The sequence below is a fragment of the Saimiri boliviensis genome, chromosome 7 (genome assembly GCF_048565385.1).
Source record: "Saimiri boliviensis isolate mSaiBol1 chromosome 7, mSaiBol1.pri, whole genome shotgun sequence".
In the NCBI taxonomy this organism is placed as follows: Eukaryota; Metazoa; Chordata; class Mammalia; order Primates; family Cebidae; genus Saimiri; species Saimiri boliviensis.
In genome coordinates this window covers 120,797,779-120,816,064 of record NC_133455.1, presented here as the reverse complement: position 1 = coordinate 120,816,064, position 18,286 = coordinate 120,797,779, and the positions used below count along the sequence as shown (strand labels likewise).

Sequence of the window (18,286 nt, the reverse complement as noted above, 5' to 3'; positions counted from 1 at the left end):
TATATATTTTTTTCGAGATGGAGTTGCTTTGTCACCCAGATTGGAGTGCAGTGGCACGATCTTGGTTCACTGAAACCTCCACCTCTGGGGTTCAAGCGATTCTCCTGAATCCGCCTCCCAAGTAGCTGGAACCACAGGCATGCGCCACCATGCCTAGCTAATTTTTATATTTTAGTAGAAAAGGGGATTCAGCATGTTGGCCAGGCTGATATTGAACTCCTGACCTCAAGTGATCTACCCACTTCAGCTTCCCAAAGTGCTGGGATTATAGGCATGAGCCACTGTACCCGAGAAACAAAATTTAATAATTCTCCTTTTGTTCCTTTGTAAAAGTAAGTCAATTTTTACTTATACACCTGAAAGAAAGAAGTATTTATAACTAAAGAGCAAAACTTACCTCTGAAAATTTTTTTTTAGGTTTCAAATTTTAGCCCTCAGCACCCTTGGTTCAAGGGTAGAAGCTTCACGTTATTCGTGAAGTCCCTTCACAGATTCACTCCTCCACACAAGTTCTGAATTTACCATACTCACAACACAGAAGAAACAGAAATAAAGAAGGGAAGGTAAATGGAAAGAATCCTTACCACTCTTACATATCTTAATTTGCCCAGTGTCACACACCATTGTACGTGAACCTGTTACCATCTCTGGTAATAGCACTATGCTAAGAAAATGTTATTTTGTCAAAATCAAAATGGAGGACAAATGATATAATTTTTAAAAAAGGAAAGGAGGGACCAGGCACAGTGGCTCACATCTGTAATCCTAGCACTTTGGGAAGCCAAATCACTTGAAGCAGCCAAATCACTTTGGGAAGCAGATCACTTGAGGTCAGGAGTTCAAAACCAGCTTGGCCAACAGAGTAAAACCCCATCTCTACTAAAAATACAAAAATTAGCCAGGTGTAGCGGCACATGTCTATAATCCCAGCTACTTGGGAGGCTGAGGCAGGAGAACTGCTTGAACCCAGGAGGCGGAGGTTGCAGTGAGCCGAGATCACACCACTGCACTCCAGCCTGGGCAATGCAGTGAAACTGTCTCAAAAAAAAAAAAAAAAGGAGAGGAGGAATAAATAAGGCATGCAACTGTTCTCATTTTCCAAAACCACTACAAAAGATAAACTAAGAATTTCTTTTTCTTTTTTGGCTGGGTGTAGTGGCTCATGCCTGTAATCCCAGCACTTTGGGAGGCTGAGGCAGGAGGATCACTTGAGGTCAGGAGTTTGAGACCAGCCTGACCAACATGGTGAAACTTCGTCTCTACTAAAAATACAAAACTTAGCCAGGAGTGGTGGCAGGCACCTGTAGTCCCAACTACTCAGGATGCTGAGGCAGGAGAATCGCTTAAACCAGGGAGCTGGAGGATGCAGTGAGCCAAGATTGCAACACTGCACTCCAGCCTGGGTGACAGAGACTCTATCTCAAAAAAAAAAAAAAAAAAAAAAAAAAAAAAAAAACTTTAAATTCCACCTATTTATTGTCTATATATATATATATATATATATATATATATTTCTTTTTTTTCTCCAATCTCCTCTGCTTATACCTTCCAACTACCAATAATACTGGCAAGCAGTCCTCAGATATGCTAGTTAGATTCAGAATTCCCTAGCCTAGAATATACTCAAATATTCGCACTTTTAATTTCAAAGATTTTTGCAAACCTAACATGATAGCAGTTGTACTAATAACGGTTTGTTGACTAAAATAGAGAGAAAAAACTAGTAGACTGCAATAATGTTTTAAAACAGAGTTGCATTTTATTAATCACAATAGCATCTACCAGTATTTAAATAAGTAAAAGCACATACTGAAATATATTATTTAGTTGGCCTATAGACAATGTTTGGTATGCATATGGATTGAAGACACAAAAATTCCACAGCTAACTTAGGTATCCTTTGTTAGCGGACTGAAAACCAAAGTTGGGGCCTCAAGTGTTGGTGTTTAACAGAATCACCCTGTAAAGCTGCCAGTACTAACCAAGTCTTGTCTGTATTTCAGCATTTCTCCAATAGATGTCCCCACTCTTCTATCAAAGGAAAGCTACAGCAAAATAATACAAAATGTAAGAATAAGCAGTCACACAACAATGTGATTTGAGTACAAACAGAAAATACAATGCTTAACTGAAATCTTACTTTTTATCTTTCAGCTTTTTTCAGGGGAGATTTACCTGCTATCTACAAAATCATGTTCATAAGGAAAATATAGGCAAGAGAGCAAGACTCCGTTTCAAAAAAAAAAAAAAACACGTAAAATTACAAATGTTAATATTAATAGCTACAAATGTTACTATTAATATAATATTAATAGCTACAAATGCCATTTTAATGCTACCTTATTTCATAAAACCTAAGATGTCACTGATTATAAAACATACTATTGTACATGCTGAAAAGAAATAGGGGAAATGCCTCCAAATAAATCACGGCACAAAACTTTATCATTTAGGGGTTTGTGTGTTTGTTTGCTTTTTTGTTTTCGAGGCAGAGTGTCACTCTGTTGCACAGGCTGGAGTGCAGTGGTGCAATCCCCACTCACTGCAACCTCTGCCTTCCGGGTTCAAGTGAATCTCCTGCCTCAGCCTCCCAAGCTGCTGGGATTACAGGCGCACAACCACACCCAGCTAATGTTTGTATTTTTAGTAGAGAAAGAGTTTTGCCCTATTGCCTAGGTTGGTCTCAAACTCCTGGCCTCAAGTGATACCCCTGCCTTGGCCTCCCGAAATGCTGGGATTACAGGAATGAGCCAATGCACCCGGCCTAGAATTTTTACTTAATACTGATTGCAAGAGTTAGTTTTTTAAAACTTAAACAGAATTTAATCATATATCATCATAAACTGTTTTCATAACTTTCTCCACACCCAGTAATTTCCTTCCAATGCTGATTCACAGAATATTCACATAGACACACTGAACAACAAAGTTAACATGGGAAATACCAACAATGCTCATACCTCAGCTGAGATGACGACAAAATGAATGGCCATGGTTATTATATCTGTGAATACATGGGCAAACAAATATACCAGGACTGCTGCTTTGCTGATACTGTTACAATGAAACCAAGTGTTAAGACTTAACTCAATTTCATTGTTAAAATAGGGAAAGCTGTGACCTTTAGAATTGATTAGGTGCTGATTTTTTAAAAGACGGACAATAATTCAATAAATAATGAAATTTTTGGATACCCTAACACTGCTAGCCCATAATTCTTTCTGCTTCTGGATACGCTAGTGATATTCTGTACATCTCCAGCAGTCATTTCAAGTCCCTATTCCCTAACCTAGATTACAGCAGTTAAATTACTCCCTTGTTCATTCCTGTCTCTCCTTCCTCCATTTATTCTCAGCACAACCAGAGTAAATTTTAAAAGCTAAATCAGATTGTGTCACTCCCTTGATTAAAGAGTGGAATGGTTTTCTCTCCCATTTTGAATAAAATTGTTGCATTATCTGCAAGGACCATAAAGGCACGTACTTTTCCTCAAAGACAGCATGGATTTTGTTTTGTTTGCTGCTTTATCCTTAGTGCTGTGCACATGGCTGATTCCAATAATCATGTGATGAGTGAATCTGATTCTGGCTACCTCTCCAACTTCACATCTCATTAAGCCTTCCCCTTATACAGTATATTCTTGCCCTCCAGCCTCCCTCCTGTTTCCTCAAAACTCCTTCCTATGAGGCCTTTGAAACTGTTAGTGCTTCTTCATGAAACGATTTTACTCAAATGCTCAGCAAAGCTGGCTTCTCTTCAGAGCTCCACTGAAAGGGCACCTCCTAAAGGACACTTACCCTATTACAAAATCCCCTTCCCAACATAATTAACACTCCACTGGGAAAATCTTACTGAACAGTGCTGATGCCCAGTATTCCACCTTTGCAAGAGAAAAAAAGAAACAGAAATAATGAAGGAATGTATAAATAATAAAAATGGGGCTGGGCATAGTAGCTCACGCCTGTAATCCCAAGCACTCTGGGAGGCAGAAGCAGGCAGATCACCTGAGGTCAGTAGTCAGTAGTTTGAGACCAGCCTGGCCAACATGGTGAAACCCTGTCTCTACTAAAAATACAAAAGTTAGTTGGCACGCACCTATAGTCCCAGCTGCTTGGGAAGCAGAGGCAGGAGAATCGCTTGAACCCGAGAGGCGGAGGTTGCAGTGATCCAAGATCATACTACCGTACTCCAGCCTGGGACAGAGTAAAACTCTATCTCAAAAAATAATAATAATAAAATGAGCCAGGCATGGGCGTTCTGCCTGTAATCCCAGTACTTTGGGAAGCCAAGGTGGGAGGACTGCTTGAGGCCGGGAGTTCAAGACCAGCCTAGGAAACAGAGAGAGAGACTGTCTCTACAAAAAAAAATTTTTTTTTTTTTTAATTAACAATACATGGTGGCAGCATGCACCTGAAGACCTAGCTACAGGGAGGCTAAAGCAGAAGGCTCACTTAATTCCAGGAGTTCAAGGCTGCAGTGAGCCATGATTGTGCCACTGCACTCCAGCCTGGGTGACAGAGTGAGATCCTATCTCTAAAAATAAAAATTTTAAATTTAACAAAAAAATGACTAAGCATACACATAACAAAAGTTAACGATTATCACTAGGTAACAATACCTTGGATTGTAAGTTTTTATTAATCTATTTCCTAATTTTACAATAGATTTCCAGTGTAATAAAATCATGTTTTTAAAAAAGCAATGATGTTCTACTTCAAAAATAAAACTGGCCCTCATTGTAAATAAATATTTCAGACTTTTGACAAAAGGAAAAATTATAGAACAACCTACAAACTTAAAAGTATTTTTTCAATTATTATTTTGCTGCTTTGGGAATATGCTAATTTTTTAACCTCCTTCTTCACATTTCATTTAAAAGAAATTATTCAGACTCATACTAACACAAACTGGGGTTTTATTTTCCCCTGCCCAAATGTGAAAATTATCTGAAGTCTGACCATATATAGAAAAATTATGGCTATTAATTTTTTTTATTCAATATAAGATGATTTCTTCCTTTATGTCTTCTTAAAATGATACGTTATTTAGAAAAGTAAAATATTATCACTAGTCACCTAGGTCAGCTAAAAATAAGTAACCCCATGTCTCTGTATCACTCTCTCCAGCTATGCCTCCATGGCAGCCAATGCTTTTTATCACGTATCTTTTACAGCAAGGCAACAGTTTCCATGGAAACCACAGGGCAAATATCCATTATTGCTGCCAAGGACTTTCATAAGCAAACATAAGCTGAGATAACTGCTTACTCTCTTTTATTAATATTTTTTAATTGAGCAATAGTTAGCTACTCTGATTCTGGTTTTGTTGTGTTTGCTGTCTCTATGAACAAATCTAGAAATGAGTGAAAAATCAAGAAAATTCTGTACCCCTCTAAGCAACAAATGGACTCTCAAAATCAGGGGAGCAGGAGAGAAAAGACCCAGAAAGTCACTAAGCCTGCATACAAACCAGACAATGTCACCCCATAAAACAGAGCAAATCAGAATAGAAATCAGTGACGCACTTAAATACAAAAGATGAAATTCTCTTCCAAAAGCACAGCAGAGTATGTACATTAATCGGGGGCAAGATGCTGATTAATCAGGGAGAAAAAAAGAAATCATAAAACTAAAAAAGTAGTCACATACCTCTCTCAACATATTGTTCTCTTTTTCCTTCTGCTCTAAAAGGCCTTCTAGGTGGTGAACGTGCATCTCTGCCTCTGCCAGTCGTCTTGTTCTCTCATGGTCTTCCTCAGTAGCCTTGGCAGAAAGTCCTTTGCTCTGCAACATCTCCAGAAGCTTCTTGATGGATTCATCCCTAGCATTTAGGGTCTGCTTTTGAGTCTCAATACGTAGCTCCATTTCCTCTAATGTCTTTCGAAGAAGAAATAGCTCTTTGGCCTGCCGCTCATGCTCAGCATGAAGCCTCTGAAAGTTCTCCTCCGTCAGCTCTGCTACACAAGGTTCGCCAGTCCTACTGCTACTATCTTGCTGAAACAGCTGATTCAGGTCCCTCTGGATCCGCAATTCATCCTGGAGAGCCTGGATCGTCATCTGCATGTGCTAGAACCAAGACAAAAAACCCCAAATCAGCTTTCTTCCTCAAGTAGCAAATCAGAGCAGACTGCAGGAATTAAAAATAGCTACAAGAAATCTGCATCTAGCAAATTAGGATTCACCTTATTCTGTTTTACAGGTCCTTAAAAAATGATTGAGATAACAGGCAAAGTGTCAGTAATCTAACTTGGGTTTATTCCCAACAGGAAGCAAAACAGTATGACACTCCTCACTTTGCATAAATGATAATAAAAACACTGATCAAAATTAATAGAAGGTATTACACAGAAACTAAGGTTGAGTGAATGCAGGAAATGGGAAATCTACAGGAATATGAATATATTCATTCATAAAATACAAAGGGTGGCCAGGCATGGGGGCTCACACCAGTAATCCCAGCACTTTCAGGGTCCGAGGCAGGCGGATCACCTGAGGCCAGGAGTTCGAGACCAGCCTGGCCAACATGATAAAACCCTATTTCTACTAAAAATACAAAAATTGGCTGGGCACTGTTGCTCATACCTATAATCCTAGCACGTTGGGAGGCCAAGGCAAGCAGATCACGAGGTCAGGAGTTTGAGATCAGCCTGGCCAACATGGTGAAACCCCGTCTCTATTAAAAATATAAAAATTAGTCAGGCATGGTAGCGCACACCTGTAATCCCAACTACTCCGGAGGCTGAGGCAGAAGAATTGCTTGAACCTGGGAGGCGGAGTTTGCAGTGAGCCAAGATCAGGCCACTGCACTCCAGCCTGGGTGACAAAGCAAGACTCTATCTCAAAAAGAAAAAATAACAAAGCATAGCAAAACACGAAATGACTTTTAAGTATTATAAACATTAAATAATAAATATTAACATTTAACAAGTGGTTTGTACATGCCAGATTGTGTCACACATTTTTGTTATTCAATCTTCATGACACAATGACCTTTATTATTTTATTGTAGTAAAAACCCTTAATGTGACATTTACTCTCCTAACAACTTTTAAGTGTACGATACATTATCGCTGACTACAGGTACAATGTTGTACATCAAATCTCTAGAGCTTATCATCTTAATCAAAAGTTTATGCCCGTTGATTAGTAACTATCTATTTCCCCCCATCCCTGGCAACTACCATTACACTTTTTGATTCTGTGAATTTAACTATTTTAGACACCCAACACATGTACTATTACTTCATTTTATAGATAAGGGCACTAGGCTGAGAGGGGCTTAAGCACTTGCCCAGGATCACACAGTAAGTTATAGAGCTGGCATTCAAAGCAATCCTTGCAGCCCACTGAAACTAGAACCAAGAAAAAAAGAAAACTCCAAATCAGCTTTCCTCCTGTAGTAGCAAAAACAGAGCAGACTGAGGAAATCAAAACTGGTAATACCCAAAGATGATAACACAGCAAAGTTTTTTTTAGTTAGAATATGCAAAGCTTTTTATACAGGGGACAATAACAACATGGGTGACTAATTAAAGGTGTTAATGCAGATAAACTACTAAAAATGTTTGAGAGGGCATATCTTTAGCTTGTATCCGTAAAGAGGGTATATGAACCTTTAATCAGATAAGTAAATTCCAGCACATTATACAATGAATTCCAAAAGGCTGTCACATCAAGAAACTTATCTTTAGGAATGAAGAAGCCACAATAAAAGATCATTCCTTGTATTCAAGGCCTAGGAGTGTACCATACTGAGAAGAACACTAAACTGTGATGAAAAAACATACAAGTTTTGGTTCTGGCTCTCATACTGACTAGTTATGACATTTAGACATGTCACCATCTTTCTGGGTTGCAGGTTCCTCAAACTTAAATGAGGGTATAAATACCTGCATTATCCATTCAAAAAATCTTTTTTTAAAAACAAGGTGCCTGCTGTATTAGTTTGTTTTCACGCTGCTAATAAAGACATACCCAAAACTGGAAACAAAAAGAGGTTTTGAACTTACAGTTCCACATGGCTAGGGAAGCCTCAGAATCATGGTGTGAGGCAAAAGGCACTTCTTACATGGCAGCAGCAAGAGAAAATAAGGAAGAAGCAAAGCAGAAACCCCTGATAAACCCATCAGATCTCATAACACTTATTCACTATCCCAAGAATAGCATGGAAAAGACCAGCCCCTATGATTCAACTACCTCCTCCTAGGTCCCTCCTACAACATGTGGGAATTCTGGGAGATACACTTCAAGTAGAGAGTTGATTAGGGACATAGCCAAACCATTATCACCCGCCAATGTTTTTCAGCCTTAAAAAGAAAGAAATTCTTTTTTTTTTTTTTTTTTTTTTTTTTGAGGCAGAGTTTCGCTCTTGTTACCCAGGCTGGAGTGCAATGGCGCGATCTCGGCTCACCGCAACCTCCGCCTCCTGGGTTCAGGCAATTCTCCTGCCTCAGCCTCCCGAGTAGCTGGGATTACAGGCACGCGCCACCATGCCCAGCTAATTTTTTTGTATTTTTTTTTAGTAGAGCCAGGGTTTCACCATGTTGACTAGGATGGTCTCGATCTCTCGATCTCGTGATCCACCCGCCTCGGCCTCCCAAAGTGCTGGGATTACAGGCTCGAGCCACCGCGCCCGGCACAAGAAAGAAATTCTTATACATGCTACAACATGGGTGAACCTTAAAGACATTGTGCTAAGGGAAATAAGTCAATCAAAAAAAGACAAATCCATTTACATATCCATTTACATGAGGTATTAGAGCAGTCAAATTGATTAAGAAGGAAATAGAACAGTGGTTGCCAGGACATAGGAGGAGGAGGAAATGGGGAGTTACTGTTTAACGGATATAGTTTCAATCTGTCAAGATGAAAAAGAGTTCTGGAGAAAGATGGTGGTGATTTCTCAACAACATGAATATACTACTGAACTGCACACTTGAAAATGGTTAAGACAATAAATTTTAAGTTATATGTATTTTGCCATAATAAAAAATTAGTTGGAGAGAAGATGTCTTTCGTGAAATTCCACTTATGGATATTTTCTCATTTTTCACTATTTCACTAGATGCACCTACACATATGTATCTCTATACATGAACCCACATTTTTCTTGAGAAAAAATTCTCAAAGAAGGAATTGCTGGATCACAAAGTATGCACAATTGTAATTTTGACACATATTACAAGTTATTTCTGTATCTTTGTATATCTACTTTTGTGACTCCTCTCTTGTTCTTTGCCCATTTTGCCATTGAACATTTTTTTCCTAATCCATTTTAAGAGTTCTTCATATCAGGAAAATAATCTTTCACCTGCTGTGTATTTTACAAATATTTTTCCAAATCTGTTATTTTTAACATTTTTGTGATGACTTTTAATAAATATTTTGTTTTTTATTACAAAGACAATGACATTTTCCTTTATTATTTCTGGTTTGGGTATGTCTTTTATTACAAAGACAATGACATTTTCCTTTATTATTTCTGGTATGCTTTTAGCAAGCAGTGAACTTTCAATTCTAGTAGTCTTCAAACTCTTGAAAAGCACTGCTATTTCTTCAAAGAAAAAACTTAAAAAAAAAAAAATCATGGACCAGGTACGGTTCCAGCACTTTGGACCATCCTGGCCAACATGGTGAAACTCCATCTCTACTAAAATGCAAAAAATGCGTGTGGTGGTGCATGCCTGTAGTCCCAGCTACTCAGGAGACTGAAGCAGGGGAATCGCTTGAAACCAGGAGGCATATATTGCTGTGGGCCAAGATATTGCACCACTGCACTCCAGCCTGGTGAAAGAGCAAGACTCCAACACAACGAAAAAAAAGCAGGTATTTAAATTCACAAATATAAATTTAAAAATGCATTTCACTACCAGCATCATCTTTTAAAGACTAACAGCTGCTGGAGTTCAAAAGACACTCAATAAAAAGATGTATCAAAATGCTAATTCTCTGAAGCCTAGATTCTTTCCTCTGGAAGTCAAAAAAAATCCTAACACTCCTGAGTGAATATATCCCAAAGGTAAATACCAGATGTTAACTTCAACAGGGAAGCTGATTTCTCTGTATGACTGTTCCTTCTTTTTTGAACATTCATCATCAGTTCATTCAAGTCAGGAGAAATATGGCTAGAGCTAATAGTTTCACATATGCTTTGGCACATACAACTAAATGTAGCATGACAATTACTATTTTGGTAAAGAAAGAAAAGTACTGATGTGTTTGGTTCTTCAGCTCTGCTTGCACCCATTTTACTATAGTATAAAAATAAAACAATGCTCTGACTGGTAGCCTAGAAGTCTACACAGCAGATTTCCCCACTGAAATATAAACCAACATTTCCTCGTTTGGCTACAATCAGGCTAGCTTTATTTTATAAAAATTCCTGCCAACTCCTTCAGAAGAAAAAGAAGAAAAAAAGCAGACTATAAACCAGGCTACTCTTTCTCCAGCATATTCACACAGAGGATAAAATGGGCATATTCACACATCACAGACATCTATAATGATCAAACAAAAACAGATACATTTAGTTTAAGGAAACATCTAAGTTGTAAGATGTTACTAGAACGTCTATTTGGGAAGTCTGTTTCCAACACACTGCAAATTTTATAGCAACACCCACTAGTCTACTTCCCACTCTAATACTCAGCTTGATTTTAAAGGGCTGGGAAAGTATTTGCCTAAAATTTACTCCAGGGACTGTACTATTATTACACCAAGCAATATCTCAATGAAATGGTAGGATATTGTGAACAACAGCAATGAAAATTCTTAACTATCTGACAGGGACTATGACTTTTATTACAACAATAATGTATCTGCAAAAACAATGACGGATCACAACTACTATTTATATATTTTAGATAAATATCAGAAGCTCTTTTGAGGCAGAACTTCCAACAAATAAACTATCATTAGTTTCTTAAAACAAGAGTACACTTTGATCCCATTTATTCTCATTCCTAAAATAACTGAACTATGTAGTCTAGAGATATTTTTAGCGAAAAAAAAAATTATAGATACATAAAATGGTCATGGTTACATATAATATATCACAGAAAACTCAAAATACTGTTTATCAAGAAGATCAGAGTCAGAAAAAACTCCAGTATTGCACCCTATTATAAATGTTAAATCGAAAACAATTTTTTCTGAAACACAAATACATGTATTAAATAATTTTATTAATGCAACATGCAAAAGAGTTTTAAATAATTCTTAAGTCAACCAAGCCAAGCTTCCAGTCTCCTTGGGCTATTTGATGTTCTCTGTGCTGCCCAGGGCTGTATATATATCCATAAAATAGCACTTATCAACTGATCTGCAATTTAATTCTTTGTATTTATCGTCAATAAACTTTCTAGGACTTAGGACTGTTATCTTTTTACCCTGGGCACAGCACAGTAATTGACTACCATAACTGGTCAATAACTTTCTGATGAAAAAACTGACAATAATTTAATGTTGAGAAATTATGTTGAAAGTAAATGACTACTGTATACTAGTTGCAATTCAAGTATCTGGGAAGTTATTATACCTCTTCCTTTAAAAAAAAAAAAAGGCAGTGAATTACTCTTATTCTTTTAAAAAAACAAAATCACGCCTGTAATCGCAGCAATTTGGGAGACTGAGGCAGGCAGATTACAAGGTCAGGAGTTCAAGATGAGCCTGACCAACATGGTGAAAACCTGTCTCTACTAAAAATACAAAAATTAGCTGGGCATGGTGGCACGCGCCTGTAATCTCAGCTACTCAGAAGGCTGAGGCAGAAGAATCGATAAACCCTGGGAGACGGAGGCTGCAGCAAGCCAAAATCGCATCACTGCACTCCAGCCTGGGGGACAGCCTCAAAAGAGAAAAAAAAAATCAGTTCTACTCCAAACAATACAAGTAATTCTTCTTAAATCCAAACTGACCAAAATACGAAACACAATCCTAATAAAAATGTTAATTGTATACTCTAGATTTATTCAGTATTTGACCTGAAGCAAAAAGAAGTATTTTCAGATAATTAACAGTCAGCAAGAATCTGTCATAGTTGTAATACTATAAAAAGCACACCAAAAGTACAGGATGAAGTTCTTATCCAAAAATAAAGCTCACAAATGGGCAAAACCTAAGAGTTATAACCTATTACAAATTTTAAATTAACTACAACATTCAAGAAAGACAAAGGGAACACAGATAAAGCATTACAAGCTTAACTCATAAAACTTTAATATATCTCTATGAAAACAAAGTACAGTTGACTCTTGCACCACACAGGTTTGAACTTTGAGGGTCTGCTTACACATGGATTTTCTTCAGCTTCTGACATCCCTGAAACAGCAGTATCAACCCCTTTTCTTCTTCCTCCTCCTCAGCCTACTCAAAATGAAAATGATGAGGATGAAGATCTTCATGATGGTCCACTTCTACTTAATAAACAGTAAATGTAATTTTCTCTTCCTTGTGATTTTCTTTTTCTTTTTTTTCGCTTCCGAGACAGAGTCTTGCTCAGTCACCCAGAGCGGGAGTGCAGTGGCACCATCAGCTCACTGCAACCTCCTTATAGGCATGAGCCACCCCGCCCAGCCTATTTTCTTAATAACATTTTCTTTTGTCTAACTTACTTTAAGAATGCAGTATATATGGGCCAGGCATAGTGGCTCACACTTGTGATCCTAGCACTTTAGAAGGCTGAGGTGGGCGGATCACCTGAGGTCAGGAGTTCAAAACCAACCTGACCAACAAGGAGAAACCCCGTCTCTACAAAAAACACAAAATTAGCCAGGTGTGGTGGCACATGCCTGTAATCCCAGATACTTGGGAGGCTGAGGCAAGAGGATCGCTTAAACCCAAGAGGAGGAGGTTGCAGTGGGCCAAGATTGCACCATTGCACCCTAGCCAGGGCAACAAGACCAAAACTCCATCTCAAAAAAAAAAAAAAATACATGTTAACATACAACATACAAAATATGTATTAATCAACAATGTTATCATATCAGTAAGGCTTCTGGTTAAGAGTAGGCTAATAGTTAAATTTGGGGGGAGTCAAAACTTATACACAGATATAACCTCCACTTAGTGCAAAAGTCAACTGAATTCTAATTTCCATTATTTTAAAAGAGGAAACTAGGTAACTAATTTAATGAGTCTGAACTGCAGAGAATGAGATAGGGAAGAGCCTCCAAGGTAATTCATTCCTCCTGATTGTTAGTTCAGTATTCTCTGAGTTAATGACAGATACATTTTCTGTACAGCAAAGCACACAGAATGCCTTCAAATATTTAACCAAATCAAAGTTTTCAGACTAATCTAAATGCCAGCAGGAGACTCACCAAAATCCAAGACCCACACTAAAACTCAAAGGGATGGATTAAACTGTTTAACATTCTCAACCATTATCTGGAGCTAACTAACCAAAATTATTCTCCTCTAAAAAAAGATGTCAGAATCAAAAAAAAAAAAAAAAAAATGAACGAGCAATTACACGAGAATTCTAACAACTCTCTGCCTCTGAATCCAGGAAAAACAAGATTATCTTTTTGCTCTGAGAATGCTGTACATAAATCTAAGTAGCAAGATATTCTTGAGGAACATCAAAATTTGGACAACAGGTTTATTTCAGCAATAGACATAATCCATCTTTATGCTACCACAACCCAGAACAGAAGTTAAAGAATAAATAAAAATGTGGTCGGGCGCAGTGGCTAATGCCTGCAATCCCAGCGCTTTGGGAGGCTGAGGTGGGTGGATCACTTGGGGTCAGGAGTTTGAGACCAGCTTGACGAAAATAATGAAACTCCATGTCTAAAACTCCAAAAATTAGCCGGACATGGCGGCCAGCGCCAATAATCCCAGCCACTCAGGAAGCTGAGGCAGGAGAATCATTTGTACCCAGGAGTTGGAGAATGCTAAGATCATGCCACTGCACTCTAGCCTGGGTGACAGAGCAAAACTCTGTTTCAAAAAATAAATAAATAAATACACTATCAAAATGGGGAAGTCCTACTGTCATAAATGCATGTATGATGGTGGCTCTGTTACATTACAATTGAGCTAAAATTCCTATCACATTGTCAAAGCCATCATAATGTTGTAACACAATGTATTACCTATGTGTTTGTAATAATGTTAGTATAAATAAATCTACTGTGTTGCCAGTCATATAAAAGTGTAGTACATACAATTATATACAGTACATAATACTTGATAATAAATGACTATGTTGCAGGTTTTTGTGGTTAGTTGTTTTTATTTCCAGATCCTTTCTGTTCTTTATTGTTTTTGAGATGGTCTCGCTCTGTCACCCAGGCTGGAATGAAGGGTATGATGTCAGCTCACTGCAACCTCCGCCTTCTAGATTCAAGTAATTCTCATGCCTCCGCCTCCCAAGTAGCTGGGATTACAGACAGGCATAAGCGACCATGCCCAGCTAATTTTTGTATTTTTAGTAGAGATGGAGTTTCACCATGTTGGCCAGGCTGGTCTCAAACTCTTGACCTCAGGTGATCCGCTGCCTCGGAGCTGGAGTAAAGGTGTGAGACACCCCACCTCTTAGACAGTAGCATTTTATTGTTCTTACATCTTATGTATATTTTTCACACATTGCTGAAAATTTTTTTTTGAAGAATTTATTGGCTAGGTGCAGTGGCTCACGCCTATAATCCCAACACTTTGGGAAGTGGACGCATGTAGATGACCTAAGGTCAAGAATTAGAGACCAGCACAGACAACATGGCAAAGTCTCCACTAAAAATACAAAACATAGCCAGGCATGGTGGTGCATGCCCGTAATTCCAGCTACTAGGGAAGCTGAGGCACGAGAATTGCTTGAACCCAGGAGGCAGAGGTTGCAGTGAGCTGAGATTGCACCACTCACTGCACTCCAGCCTGGGTGAAAGAGTGAGACTGTCTCAAAAATAAAAACAAAAATAAAAGAAATAAAAACAGAAAGGAACTAGAAACAAAAACAACTAACAACCAAAATGGTAAAACTTGCATAGAGAAGACCATAAATTTTTCTTGGAAGCAAAAAAATCATAATATAAATATTTGTATACAAACCCTTAATATTTTCCATAGCAATCATCAAATTAGATGTGTCTAAGACTCTTTTGCACATGCGTTTGTAAAGACATTAAGTAGATAAAAAGCTCAAGAAAATTAATGAAGAAAATTCTTATAACAGACAAACAGAGAGCCAAATCATGAGTGGACTCCCATTCACAATTGCTACAAAGAGAATAAAATATCTACAAATACAACTTACAAGAGATGTGAAGGATCTCTTCAAGGAGAACTACAAACCACTTCTCTGCTCAAGGAAATGAGAGAACACAAACAGATGGAAAAACATTCCATGTCATTGTTAGGAAGAACCAATATTCTGAAAACAGTCATACTGCCCAAAGTACTTTATAGATTCAATGCTGCCCCCATCAAGCTACCATTGACTTTCTTCACAGAATTGGAAATAAAACACCTTAAACTTCATATGGTACCAATAGAGAGCCCACATAGCCAAGACAATCCTAAGCAAAAAGAACAAAGCTGGAGGAATCACTACATGACTTCAAACTATACTACAAAGCTACAGTAATCAAACCAGCATGGTACTGGTATCAAAACAGAGATATAGACCAATGGAACAGAACAGAGGCCTCAGAATTAATGCCACAACATGTACAACCATCTGATCTTTGACAAACCCGACAAAAGCAAGCAATGGGGAAAGGATTCCCTATTTAATAAATGGTGTTGGGAAAACTGGATAGCCATATGCAGAAAGCTGAAACTGGATCCCTTCCTTACACCTTGTACAAAAATTAACTCCAGATGTATTAAATATTTAAACATAAGACTCAACACCACAAAAACCCAGAAGAAAACCTAGGCAACACCATTCAGGACACAGGCATAGGCAAGGACTTCATGACTAAACACCAAAAGCAACAGCAACAAAAGCCAAAATAGACAAATGGGATCTAATTAAACTTAACAGAGTAAAAGAAACCATTGGTAAAGTGAATTGGCAACCAACAGAATGAGAAAAAAAATCTGCAATCTACCCATCTGACAAAGGGCTAATAACCAGAATCTACAAAGAACTTAAACACATTTACAAGAAAAAAAACAACCCCATCAAAAAGTGGGCAAAGGATATGAACAGAAATTTCTCAAAAGAAGACATTTGGCCGGGCGCGGTGGCTCAAGCCTGTAATCCCAGCACTTTGGGAGCCCGAGGCGGGTGGATCACAAGGTCAAGAGATCAAGACCATCCTGGTCAACACAGTGAAACCCCGTCTCTACTAAAAACACAAAAAATTAGCTGGGCATGGTGGCGTGTGCCTGTAATCCCAGCTACTCAGGAGGCTGAAGCAGGAGAATTGCCTGAACCCAGGAGGCAGGGGTTGCAGTGAGCCAAGATTGCGCCCTTGCACTCCAGCCTGGGTAACAAGAGTGAAACTCTGTCTCAAAAAAAAAAAAAAAAAAAAAAAAAAAAAGACATTTATGCCGCCAACAAACATTAAAAAAAGCTCATCATCACCGGTCATTAGAGAAATGCAAATCAAAACCACATTGAGATAGCATCTCACGCCAGTTAGGATGGTGATTATTAAAAAATCAGGAGGCAAGAGATGCTGGAGAGAATGTGGAGAAATAGGAACTTTTACACTGTTGGTGGTAAATTAGTGCAACCATTGTGGAAAACAGTATGGCCATTCCTCAAGGATCTAGAATAAAAATACCATTTGACCTACCAATCCCGTTACTGGGTGTATACCCAAAGGATTATAAAACATTCAGTTATAAAGACACATGTACATGTATATTTATTGCAGCACCATTTACAATAGTAAAGACTTGGAACCAACCCAAATGCCCATCAATGATAGAATGGACAAAAAAAAATGTGGCACATATACACCATGGAAAATTATGCAGCCACAAAAACGGATGAGTTCGTGTCCTTTGCAGGGACATGGATGAATCTGGAAACGATCATTCATTCTCGGCAAATTGGCACAAGAACAGAAAACCAAACACTGCATGTTCTCACTCATAAGTGGGTATTGAACAATGAGAATACATGGACACAGGTAGGGAAACATCACACACCAGGGCCTGTTGGGGGGTGTGGGGAGGGTTGGGAGGTATAGCGGGGGGTGGGGAGATTGAGGAGAGTTAACATTAGGAAAAATACCTAATGTAGATGACGGGGGGTTGGGGGGATAGATGCAACAAACTACCATGGCACATGTGTACCTATGTAACAAACCTGCATGTTCTGCACATGTACCCCAGAACTTCAAGTATAAAAAAAAATTTTTTTTTGAAAAATTAATGCAGAGAAAGGCAATCAATTTAGGTAGTAAACAGTACAAAATATTACTTCATGTTTTAGCAGCACTGTTAAGAGGAGATTAAGGATACCACATAAAATCTTCACGTCATATTTAAAATGAAAATAAATTTGCTTTCCTGGTTATCTGCCAGTTCTATCACACAAACCCCAATAAATACATTTACTACCATTATTTCCAGACAGACATTTAATTCCTGCATCTATACTGCAGAGGTTTTACATACCAAGTTTTATCTGCAATTCAAATGCTTAGGTCTATGATCACAAAACCTTTCACATCACTTTAGCAATACTTTTTTTCTTTCTTGTGTGTGTTTTTTTGTTTGTTTGGTTGGTTTTTTTTTTTTTTTGAGAAGAGTCTCACTCTGTTGGCCAGGCTGGAGTGCAGTGACTCGATCTTGACTCACTGCAACCTCCACCTTCCGGGTTCAAGCGATTCTCCTACCTCAGCCTCCAGGGTAGCTGGGATTACAGATGCCCACCATCAAACCCAGATAATTTTTGTATTTTTAGTAGACGGAGTTTCACCATGTTGGCCAGGCTGGTCTCAAACTCCTGACCTCAGGTGATCCACTAGCTTCAGCCTCCCAAAGTGCTGAGATTACAGGCGTGAGCCACTGTGCCCAGTCTCAGATTTACTTTTAAGGGAAAGATATTTATAGCTATGTTCAGAAGTACTAATGATAAAATTTTACATTTACAAATTAGACTTCAAAATTTTTAATTTCTGCTTATCAAGAGACCATTATATCATATAGAAAGAGTAATGAGCAAAAATTTTAAAAAGAAAGAGAGCACTATAAAAATAAAATTGGCTTGCCACATATCACTGCCAAAGGACTTGAATCCAGAATATATACACAACTTCTACAACTCAGTAATAATAGTAATAATAAACCAACTTTTAAAAAGTGAGTAAAAGAATTATATACTTCAA

At 38.1% G+C, this 18,286-nt stretch overlaps 1 protein-coding gene across 14 annotated transcripts in view; it reads right to left on the bottom strand.

The window, feature by feature from the left end:
• The window catches only part of ERC1 (ELKS/RAB6-interacting/CAST family member 1), a 515,798-nt gene that overhangs the window by 410,949 nt on the left and 86,563 nt on the right, over positions 1–18,286 (bottom strand). For all 14 annotated transcript variants that reach the window (XM_074403327.1, XM_074403335.1, XM_010345058.3 and 11 more), the window contains one exon: positions 5,649–6,065. In XM_074403327.1, coding sequence (XP_074259428.1) covers positions 5,649–6,065 — 417 coding nt within the window. The remainder of the gene's footprint in view (positions 1–5,648; positions 6,066–18,286) is intronic.